The sequence below is a fragment of the Porites lutea genome, chromosome 4, assembly GCF_958299795.1.
Source record: "Porites lutea chromosome 4, jaPorLute2.1, whole genome shotgun sequence".
Classification (NCBI taxonomy): domain Eukaryota; kingdom Metazoa; phylum Cnidaria; class Anthozoa; order Scleractinia; family Poritidae; genus Porites; species Porites lutea.
Window position 1 is genome coordinate 29889567 of NC_133204.1, and position 11497 is coordinate 29901063.

Here is an 11497-nt window from a genome sequence, read left to right on the forward strand (position 1 = left end):
GAATTCTTTTATCTGACGTCAGGAACAAGAATCATATTTGCTTAACTGTCCGGAGTTCGGTTTTATGTTCTGGGTCGTCATTTGTACTGTATCTTTAAACAGCTGCCCGCTTCTCAGAATGACAGATAAAAAATAATCTGTTTCTTTGTACTGAAAAGCAAACATCATCAAGTACTCAATAGTAGTACGTGGTCCAGTATCGTATATTAAAATCTCAAGGGTTTTCGGGACAGTGTAAAATAGTGTCCTGAGCCGACGGAGGGACTGATTGTTGTCCACACAAGTAAGTAATTAAAAGTATTTTTCATGTTTAAGACTTATAGGGGCAGTGTAACGTGGATTTCATTCTTCGTCAAATCATAACTATCAGTAAAATCTTGAATTACTTTCACATCACTGCTGCTATGAAATCTAATGAATAGAGACTTTTTTCTTAAAACTTTTCACAAGGAACAGTTTGTACCGAAATTTATAACTACACTTCTGAATAAGGTGCCTTAAAAATAGCCAACAGAATATGTTATGCATAACCTGACAAAGTTTGGTGGGAAGCCCTCACCATACCGCATTTGTAACATTTCATGACTTTGTAGAGTTTCAAAATATTACTCTCAAACTTGGATATAGAAATCAAAAGTTTAGATCACCCGCGAATTGAGTAAGCCAATGTTTGTTTCCAAGAAAAGCCAAAGAAAAGAATTGATGCTGTTATTTACCCCCCGTTTCGAAAATTACATTGAACGGGCAGTTTTACCAATAAAAAAAGCTAAGCGAGAAAGAAAACCACTGGCCTCGGCCAGTTGTTCAAAACTGGTTTGTGGAAAAGCGCTATCCACCTGATAAATCACTATCCAGTGGATAAGTGTGTCAGGCAAACCATGAAGGCGTCGTCATCCGGAAAGTGACTTACCACCCTTTGAAAAAACTGGGCCATACATGTAAGACTAGTGTTCTAATCAGGGATAACGGAAATTCAAACGTAGCCTGTTCTTGCCAAAAGGATCGGAGTTACTGTAATTACTAAAATACTCTATATGTAAACTCTCGATGTCCAAAAGCGTCTTATTTTTAATAAGGTTGGGTAGTGGAAAAGGTAATAACCTGCAACTTAAAATGTCAGAGAGCCAAAGTTTCCTTCACTTTGTGACTGGCAAGTTTAAAAATTAACCACCACTAATGTACATCGGGGTCATAGGCTCCTGTGTACATATGTTATCCTTGAACCACGTTTTGGGCATCAGGGAGTGTACTTTAATATTAGCTATGACACAGCCTTAGGCAAAAACTTAGGACAACTACCTAAGAATTCGGAAGAATTTAAAAGGTCAGGGAGCTTTGCCAAATTCGAGAATTCATCAAATAGCTGTTCATGACCGGAAAAATATTGAAGACAGTTTGCCTGCGCTAGTATACACAATATAGGCGTTTAACATAAAATCCGACCCTACTTTTTTATCTGTGGGATGCCTAAAACGAAAAAGTATTACTTATGGCAATGTACCTATATATATTTTTTTATTTATTCTGTTTTCTTTTGTAACTCCCAGCTGCACCAAAACTACAGAAATTCCTTTAAGATCTCTCCGTCCCCTTCATTTACTTACAATAATTAACTTTGTTTTATTTGTTTTTCAATGCTTGATATGGAAAGTAGAAATGACGGTATTTCCTTCAGCTCAGTTCAAAAGCGCACAAGTTATCAGCTAGGAACATGAAATGACCCCCAAGTTTCAACATTGTTTTTTCACAAGCTCAGTAAGGCTTAGTCCAGCATAAAAAGAAAATAAAAATAAAAAAACTATTCGTTTCTTTGAAATTTTATTAGGCGGTAGAGGTTTCCCGTGCTAATTCAAATGAGTCCTGCTGCAGTGAAAAACCTCTCTGTCAGAATGCCACGGAAAACAAGTAACTGTATTCTCAGTCTCATATTCAAACACATCACCCATGCAGTGACATGTCAAGAAGTCTTGCATGATGGATCAGGGGCATCCAGCGACTGTTTTCTGTTAAATATCTGTTCGGAGAAGCAAACATTGCCTAGAATTGTGTATTGTTTGAGGACGGCTAAAAATTTCTTGAGGACTGTTCCATTCGTGCCTGTACAATTTTCAAAGCTTATCTAATAAATTCTGCTCCATTTTCTGAAGTTTAATTTTTTCACATTTCATTGCCCTGGTTAGGCTATTTTTCGTAGAAAAAAGGAAACTTAAAATTTTCGGATTCAAACATGTGATGGAGAGAGGAATCTGAAAATTTTTCAATTTCGTAATACGTTAAATTCCAACTCAGTAATATTTTCGAGAAAATACTTCTGAAGCCCTTGTAATTTCAAGTTCTCTTGGGATGAACAAACAGATGGAAATTTTATAGCGCCGCTTAGACTGATGCTTTTCCAGAGATCTAAAAGTGCACATAACTCTGGATAGCCTAAAAAGTGTTTTCTATGTATTTAGTAGGAAACCGTGGTTGAGTGCTCCCGGATAGATGTCTATATTAAGTTCTCAGTTGTCAACCATTTGCTCTGTTTAAGGCTGAAAGAAAGGAACATATGCGCGAGGCGAAGCTAGCGAGCGACCAGGCCAAAGTGCCGGATCAAAACTTTCCGATCTGAAAAATCTCGAGAAAAACAAATATCACTCACTATAATTGATACGCACATCTGAAGAAGTTTCATTTGGAACGTTTCATCACAAGAGTGTATATCCACTGACTTATGTTTGTTTGTTGGACTGGTGCGTCAGAGCCCTCTCCTGTGCCTGGTGAATTGCCTGAACATATTTTTAGGTATTTTAAACTGAAAAGCTTTTTGGTTGCAAACTGCTTAAGGATGACGAGAAGAAGAATTCCACCGATTCGATTCCACCAATTCGATTCCACCAATTCGATTCCACCGATTCCACCGCCAAGAAAATAAAAATTTGACCGTAATGTATCGATAGATACAGATTATATTCTTCACTTTACATCGCGCATCTGATTCACCTAGTATTAATTGGTCTCCGCCTTTATATACCGTTGTTATATTACGTTCCATATATATTTCATCTTTTATTATGCATGGTACACAGGTGAACACCACGCAGATATGCTCTTACAAATAACAATGAGTCACCTTTAAACGCTTTTGTTTTCCATTCGCACAGACCATGAAGATAATTATCGTTTGGAGCTGTCTCGTAGCTGTTCTTTTGGAGCCTTGCACGTCCGATATGTACCTGCATTTTCCTCCAGGGTCAAACAATCGACTAAACGGTAACCAAGACAACGTCAGAAACGCCAACAGATTGTATGATTCACAGGTAACGTCAAGCCTATAGGGCAGCTAGATAATGATGACAGACAGTAAGAAGCTGGCGTCTTGACCGCTAATGTAATATATAGATTCAGCCAAAGCCAAAAGCGAAGCTCTCGAGTGATCTTTCATGGAATGTCTTTCTCAAGTAATTGTTATTCAACTTTTGCCGTAAGCAGAAAGCAAACTGAATTCCACCTTTAAAAAATGAAACTTAGTCCACGATCAATTGAAAACCAAGTACTGGTAAGCGGATAACTTTAAAAAATACGTCACCTCAATGAGTTGTATATCTGAGCCAGCGGAAAGACTTTATGATATTAATGCTACGGTGATACAGCACTTTGACGTCATCTAAAAATGGCCGCCACCTTGCTAGTCTGTTCATCGAAGCCAAACAACAGCGGGTCGATTTTAGACTGGTTATATCACTTTATTAATCTTTTTACATCAACCCTTACGGTAAATATATTTTCTATTCCAGAATAATGGCAAATGTGGGTATAATGTTGGAGACAAACTGGACAGTAACCCAGGGGACAACATTCCAGAATTCAGACAGCTACCGATGGTAATTATATCTCTCAGACTCAATTAATAAATAAACTGAAAGTACCGCTGTAAGATCAAGATTGGAACATAATTGTAACGACAAACGCGCGATTTGGGCCGTATGCGCAAAGACTGACTTAGGGATCGGACAAATAGGTGGAGCTTTTAGCTTTCTGGTTTAACATCGATCACTCATTATAACTCAATTTAACCTTATTATTGTATAAGACTTTTATAATCAAGAGGTGCATGTAATTATGGACAAGGCATTACAGTACATGTTTCAGAAGAGGACCGGTGCGGGAGGGGAAACTCAAGAAGATTTTATGCAGTTAGGCTCGGCTCCGAGTACCAACCTTTAACCCTTGCTTCAGAAATGCGATCATTTTTTACAGAAAAGGTGACCGTTTCGTATACCTTTTTTTGACAAATGGAACCCCTTTTACATAGCTAGTTTAAGAATTTACACTCACCCTTTAGATTAGATGCACTGTCTTCCACTGTCTTTGAATATAAATAAATCACAAAACAAGAACGTTTTTCGACTTTTTCAAAGCCGTAAAAGGCATCTCTTAGCCCTGTTAGGCCTTTTACAGACCGAAAAGACAGATCCTCTTTCAAATACTTCAATCAGTGAAATCCCTACCCTTTCATACACAGTCAGTACCTGAGGCCTGAAAAAGGTACCCCATTTGGGCGGAGCCTACCTGTATACCTGTATAGGCCATTACTAGGGAGTGCTCCCCCCCCCGGGGAAGGGGACTCAGTTCAACATTCATGGGATCAGTGCTTCAATTTTTCTTACGACAGTCAACACTTGTTTGTAAGGCAGATTTTATATCAGGATCGACTAGAATAAAACCCCCTAACTTCTCAAAGCTACTATGTGATCTTTATCTTCAGATAATAAGAAACATTTTAGAACTAAATTAGTTACTAATTGTGCTGATTAACTTTTACTGATGTAAGAACTGACCTGTTGACGCTAAAGTGGCAGAAAAATGCATTTTCTTACTTGCGGTTTTTCAGTTTGTATACTTACAGGGGCCTTTTGGCTAATAACTGAACGACCCTTTAATTTGTATCTTTCTTACGCGACCTGCCAAGAGAATGCCTAAATGAATCAGCCGTTAGATGCGTTTCTTCGAGTTTTAACTTTAAAAGACTAGTTTAACTCCTTAGATAGCAGTTTTTGGTATTTTGTTTTCTTTATCCAAGATCTTAAAAACCCTACCTTCGGCCGAGAGTGTTAGAATGACCTCTTTTTTTTCTTTGCAGGAATTCTATATGAGTGGATGCGATGCAAAAGCAAAAAGCGAAGTCGAAATAATGTGGACAAACCAACACGGAACCGGACCAAAAACAGACGACAGGGTGGAAACACAAGTTATCCTACAATACATGTGTCAGGCATACCCCGAGGGAAAGATGACTACCACTGACGTCAACAGAGAGTTCCAATATCACACAATACGTAATGGTCAGACTCTCACCACGCAAGGATTTGCAAATGGAGCTCGGGAAAATGCTTACATCAGAAAGGACCGTGGACTTCATGAGCCAGCCAATTACTATCAAGCTTACTTCCGTAGAGAACGAAACAAAGGTGTGTATACATTGGTCTATTCTGAGATTGCGAATGAGACTATCGCCCCATGTAAAGAAACTCAAGGGCGCGATCTATTCAACCAAAATTCAGACCGGTCCGACCGGGAAAAGAGGACCTCCTCAAAAGGTGGACCTGTTTTTTCGAAACTTTTCCAGTTGGACCGAACCGATCCATTGAGTTTTGAACCAAAATTTCCGGAAAGTTTGGTTGAATGGATCGCGCCCCAAGTGAAGACATTCTTGATTCCAAATTCCATGTCAGTGGAACTTGGATTCCGGATTCCAATCGTTAGCAGGGTTCCGAATTCCCGAATTCCACGACTCAAGGGACGAGAGACTAAATTGGTAATGGGAGACACTAACGCTTCTTTCATCACCTGTTTAGAGACTGTGTGGGAAAATGGATCAAAACTTGACCTCCAACACAGTCTCATAGGACAGTTCGAGACAACATTACCAGCAATCAACTGTATCGCGTAAGCTTCAAAATGGACAAATACAGAATAGAATCACCCTGTAAGAAAAGCCTCCATTTGTCTTGTCTTTGAGAAAAGAGGGCTTCATGTAAATCGCGTCAAATCTTTAAAGTCACCGCAGCTAGAAATTCCGGACCAATCTTGTATTCTCCTCTTTAACTAGTTTTTCGAGTGCGAGCATACTGTTTGACTTGGATAGTTATAACTGAGCCCGCTGTAGAAGTGAAAACTGCCTGGGCTCGAAAGTCGAAACCGTATGCAAGCAACATGCAAATCATGCTAAGCATATATCTTACTCGGTTCATGTAGGGTCTCTCTGGAGCACAGTAAAATCGAGCAAGGACGAAGAAAGGCTATGCTTGCCGGCGGATGGCATACCTTCGGAGCCCATCTTTCATTTCTAATCACAGATCACTCAAACACTAATATGTGAACGAAGGCGGAAGTTGTCTCAATTTTTGTATAGTACCAGAGCCATGAAAATTCGAAGAGACAGGAAAGTTTGCTTTTCTTGCAATCCTATTCAAGGTGTAAGGATGGTAAAGGAGACTAGGTCAACATTAAATGGCGCAATCGATCACTTTGCGTAAACGTTTTTTTCATTCTACAGGTTTGTTTACCGCTGACCAAAAGCTCAAAGGCAATCTGCCAATCTACACGAGACAAAATGCAGCAGGGACAAGGAGGGGCCTGGAGGTACCTGAGGAACGTGATTACTATCCCTACTGGGGCCCCACCCCGTGGAAGGACATTGCCATTATGGTTAGCGATAGGAAGACAGAGCAGTTAATGAACGATTATGTCAAAAGTCCTCATTATGGCCACAAATGTGAGTGTATTTTGGTTTAGCATGTTAATACTGTCTCAAAGCCATCTCTTGATGTCGAGAAGTGATCATCCCAAGGTTTTCGAGTGCTGTAACTCGAAAGTTATCAAACGCTTATCATACTTAACATATCACGAGGAACAATTTTCTTTTTCTTTCTTAAGTGTCCTAAGACTTGCGCTGACTTTGTTAGTCATCAACGATGTAGGCCTTGTGCATTGTACCTCGTTGTAATTGAATGAAACACGCGCGTGACGAAAGGTGTGTGCTAACGTGCTGAACATTTTATTCACTTCTCATGATAAATCGTGGTACTTACATTATTTCTGAAAGTAGATCCTGAAATCTTGTATTTAATCAAACTTCATTTCACAGACATGTGTATCATGCCAACCACGCTAACGGGAAACGCCAACTGTCCACTGACAAATGAAAACCGTCCTGCGAAAAAATGCGTTGCTAAGTACATCACAGCGGAAGCTTGTAAAGCAGGTGGAGGCCAGTGGACAAAATTCATCACAAACATTGCCGAGAAAACCGCTGGAGTCTTAAGCACTTGTCGTGGCGAAGGTGACATGAAGATAGCAAGGGGCATTCCGTATGAGCCACACACGCTGTCGCAGGGGGCAGACCAAAAGCGACAGTATGTCCTCCTTCACAAACCACCTGATGTCATCTACGCTCCTTCCACTGTTGTTAATCATAACGGAATTAACATGGAAGGAAAGTTTTCTTCTTACAAGTGGAAAGTTCCTTGCTTTCCCTCTAACACAACCCAACGCTGCGTAATACGTATAAGGTGAGATAAATTGCATGTAAGTGCCTCGAATCTGACTGAGCGGAGATGCCACACCAATAAACGCTTTTCTTCAAATGAGCGCCGTCACTCTAACAAGCGTCCCATCTGTGATTAAGCGTATATTACCTTGGCCAAAACAGCATGCAAAAGCCCCATTTTCTTCAAAAAAGACTCTTTCTGCCTTAACATTCTTTAAAAATAGGTATGTATCCTCAGTAACAAAGATTTCAAAGGTGTTTTGCATTCCGCACAAAATGTCTTGGCGTTTCATAGTAAATATGTTGAAATCATAAAAGTATTAATTAACTCTCACAAGAACATTTTTGATTATATTTTAATGGGACTCATTACCAAGAGTTACTTAGAGTTAAGTTATCTATAGTACAGGATTCAGATCAAAAAGAGTTTAAAAGAGAGGAGGGTACAACATTTATCGACTTCCGTTAAAAGGAAACCCTCTCTCCTGTGGTTTGTAGGCTTTTTTTTCGCTTTAAAGTAAGATGGGTGCCTGGGCCCCTCACTCCCCTCAAACCCCTCCATTAGATCTGTAAAAATGCTGGTAGTTATGTTATTTGTCTTAAACAGCTGGAAAATAATTCACTTTGTTGTTTTAGATATAACATCACCACTGACGATGTTCCACGCGAATTTGATGCCAGTAATAACGGAAAGTAAGTTGCGCTTTTGTAGTAACAATAACATTTTACGGTGTGGCCTGCATCGCAAAGCTGTTTTGTTCGTGCGTGCAAACAATTAAGCTAGGTGAGCAGCGGGGGAGAGCGGTGAAGCTGCGAGAAAAAATTACATGTAGTTTTTTTTTTTTTAAATTTTTTGTTGTTTTTATGACTGCTTTGTTGATGTCCTCGTATTTCTTTTCGATATGAGTGCAGTGGGATTTATCTCTATCTGTTCAATTTACCCTAGGAAGGAAAAATCATATATGCACAACAAACAACACTCAAGTATGAAACAGAATATGATATATGAAAAGCGTTCGAGAATGAAAACCTCACTTAATTATCCTCGGAGCAATTTTTGAATTCGAAGGTCAAGATTAGTTGCTATAGTAACTTCTACAATCTCCTTGCTATGGCGTGTTAGGAAGTACCTCCCTTAAAAATGTGACATGTAGTTTTAATTCATCAACTTTGATCTTGTAGTGTAACGAACGACCCGAAAACCAAAGCAACTGACGGTAAAACGGATCTTCAGCTCGCCTTGAACACAGCTCAAGTTGGACGAACATTCCAGGACAGAAGTCACGTGATCTTGCTTAAACCACGACACAGCCTACCACTAAAATTCCAGAATCGCAATATTTACTACATTGGGGGAATGGGAAAGAGAGGCAACATTGTGCAGACCTACCCTGCTATGGAATATCGCTTCACTCCTGAGCGCATTTCAGTTACGACAGAGGATGTGGTGTGTTTTGTATGGTCCGGTGGGTAGCAGGCTGTGAACGTATTTTGACTAGTAGGGTAGCAGGGAAACAGAAAGCGAAATCGCAAACAGACGGAGAGGGTAAACGAGGGTGACAGAGGGGAGGGGGTGGAAAGGGCTTAACACCATATTTCCTCATTTCAAAAAAACGTTGAGACACTTTCTTCAAATGGGTTGTTCGAAGAACAAAAAACCTCACCCTTCTCCCTTCCCCATTCAAATTGGCGGATGTTTGTTGATTCCTAAACCAGGCCCTCGACTCAGATAGTCGGAGCGTGGCGAAAGGGAGGTCAAGAGAAAGTCCCGGTCTCAATCTGGGAAAGGGAACGGTGGTGGGAAAAGCCCCCCCCCCCGCCCCCTCACCCCTTGCCCTTTCCCTCCCCCGCAGTGATAGAAAAACCAAACTTACATCACAATATATACAGTATACGTCTTCAATCTATTCTTAGTTCATGAAACCCACTGTGTGATACAATTAGTTGCCCAGCAATTATCTTGAGTTTGACTATATATTTTTCCTTATATTTGGTATTTTACAGGCTCAAATAACAACCAAAACAACGATGGAGAAGGCAGAGCACGTAAGAAAATATTGATTTTTACTCGATTTGATCAATCAATGTTCTCAACGCTGCGGATCGATAACGTCTAGGCTATGATACTGGGAAAGTTGTAATTTAACAACTTTTATAAATTTTTTCACGCTTTATAATGAATACAAAACTATAAATTACAAAACATCCAAACAAATTTCATTGTACACCACTCAGTTTGCAGCCACTAAAAATACAAATTATCATAGAAACCTTGACAATGCCGTAAAAAATTAAATGAGTAAACAGATAAGAAAAGGAAAAAATACAACAATATAGAGACAGTGTTACATGGAAATCTGATTTTCATTAATTATTTAAAACATGAACGAAATTAAAGGGTGACGCATATGCGCGACGCGCCTTCTATAGAGACATTTAATAGTTTAAGGATATTTATCCAAGGGCAAAAATTTATTCCATATCTACATCTTCAAACGTGTAGTTAGCTTTTTTCCGTCTGTTCGCTATTGTTTTTTTCAACTTGATAAAGAGCCTTAAACTTGGCTTTAAAGACTTGTATAGAAGGATGTGTATTATGCTCCGGGAACGAGGTCGGCAGTCTTGCCCAATAGGAAAGGAGCGTGACGTGCAAACAAAGACTATTGAGTAGAAGGCAACTTTAATCATTTGTGGCCTCTCCTTCGGCAGGAACGGATCGCACCAACGTGTGTTGGGTAAAGGAAGGATGTAGTTCTCTCAAACCCAAAGCTTGCTCCAGCTTGCCTCTTGAAGTCGTTGATCACGTGGAAAAATTCAACGCCGATAAGTTGAACTTTCACTTCAATACAGGGTGTTACACCGGTGATCCTAAAAAACTACAGGCTCAGCTTGATAACGCGCCAGCCTCCTGTAATCCGCCATGTTTCCGCATCACGAAGCCAGGAGAGTACTGTTATATGAGCACGCGCAATAACAACTTCTCTAACCGACGTCACATTGGACAGATTACAGTTACCGCCCCAAACGCTCAGTAGTGCGAGAGAAAGAGAATCATGTGTTGTTAAATTTCTGTTATTTATAAACATCTTAAGTTTAGCTTGAGATGAGTTTCATGTCTGAAATAAAGGTTGAACTGTAACTGTGCGTGCTTACAAACGTTTTTCCCTGATTGCTGAAGAAAAGATTATTGATAAAACACATATCAGGGGCACACAATGACTGGTTTCTGTATATTATTTGTCGGGGAAGCAAAAATTGCATAGAATTTTCTATTGCTTAAGGACGGCTAAAAATTTCTAGATGACTTTTCACTTAGGTACAATTTTCGAATCCTATCTACGATTTTCTAAAATTTAATTTCTCACATTTTACTCCCCATGTTAGGCTTCAAATTCAAAAATGTGATGGAGAGAGCCCGGATAAGGAAATTCTCACTTTCGTAGAAAGATAAATTGCATCTAAAATTTTCGGGGAAATAATACTGATCCTTTTGTAATTTCAAAAACTCCCAAGTTCCCCTAGGATGGCCGAACGGATACAATAAAGCCGCAGAGAATACGTTTCCAGAGATCTTAAAAGTACTCTGGATAGTCTAAAAAGAGTTTTCAATGGGTTTAGGAGGAAACCGTTATTGGGTGCCCCTGACATATACTCAGTGACCACAGAATTCTCTTTTATGTGTTTTCAAACCGGCAAAAGGGATGAAGCACAAGGAAGAGATTAAAAACAATACTTTCCGTTTTGCTTTTGAGGTTGACAACAGGTGATAAATTATTCTTTATTGCGTACTTCTTTTTATGAATTCACAGTCTATCAATTGCCATTTCTACACTTCTGGCACAACCCGTGAAAATCCAGTCGATTATTATTAATGATAATAATAACTATTCTGTTGGTAATGATCTATTCATACTCTAAATAAAACAATCGATTCAGGGATAAATTTTTCTTCAGATCACTATGTTG

General features: G+C 39.4%; 1 protein-coding gene across 1 annotated transcript; it reads left to right on the forward strand.

The window, feature by feature from the left end:
* The first annotated feature begins 160 nt into the window (after positions 1–160).
* LOC140933253 (protein DD3-3-like) lies at positions 161–10687 on the forward strand. The gene is made up of 10 exons (XM_073382777.1): positions 161–283; positions 3144–3299; positions 3777–3863; positions 5123–5450; positions 6539–6757; positions 7130–7553; positions 8168–8224; positions 8714–8997; positions 9536–9577; positions 10241–10687. Exons 2-10 carry the CDS (start codon positions 3147–3149, stop codon positions 10564–10566), a joined length of 1920 nt encoding a protein of 639 aa, XP_073238878.1. The 5' UTR covers positions 161–283; positions 3144–3146; the 3' UTR covers positions 10567–10687.
* The last annotated feature ends 810 nt before the right edge of the window (positions 10688–11497 follow it).

Bases quoted from the DNA above. Each gene is read 5' to 3' on its own strand.
- LOC140933253 (XM_073382777.1), top strand. From the start codon at position 3,147: ATGAAGATAATTATCGTTTGGAGCTGTCTCGTAGCTGTTCTTTTGGAG. The intron at 7,554-8,167 runs GTGAGATAAATT...TTGTTGTTTTAG, and splicing joins CGCTGCGTAATACGTATAAG to ATATAACATCACCACTGACG. The intron at 8,225-8,713 runs GTAAGTTGCGCT...TTGATCTTGTAG, and splicing joins GATGCCAGTAATAACGGAAA to TGTAACGAACGACCCGAAAA.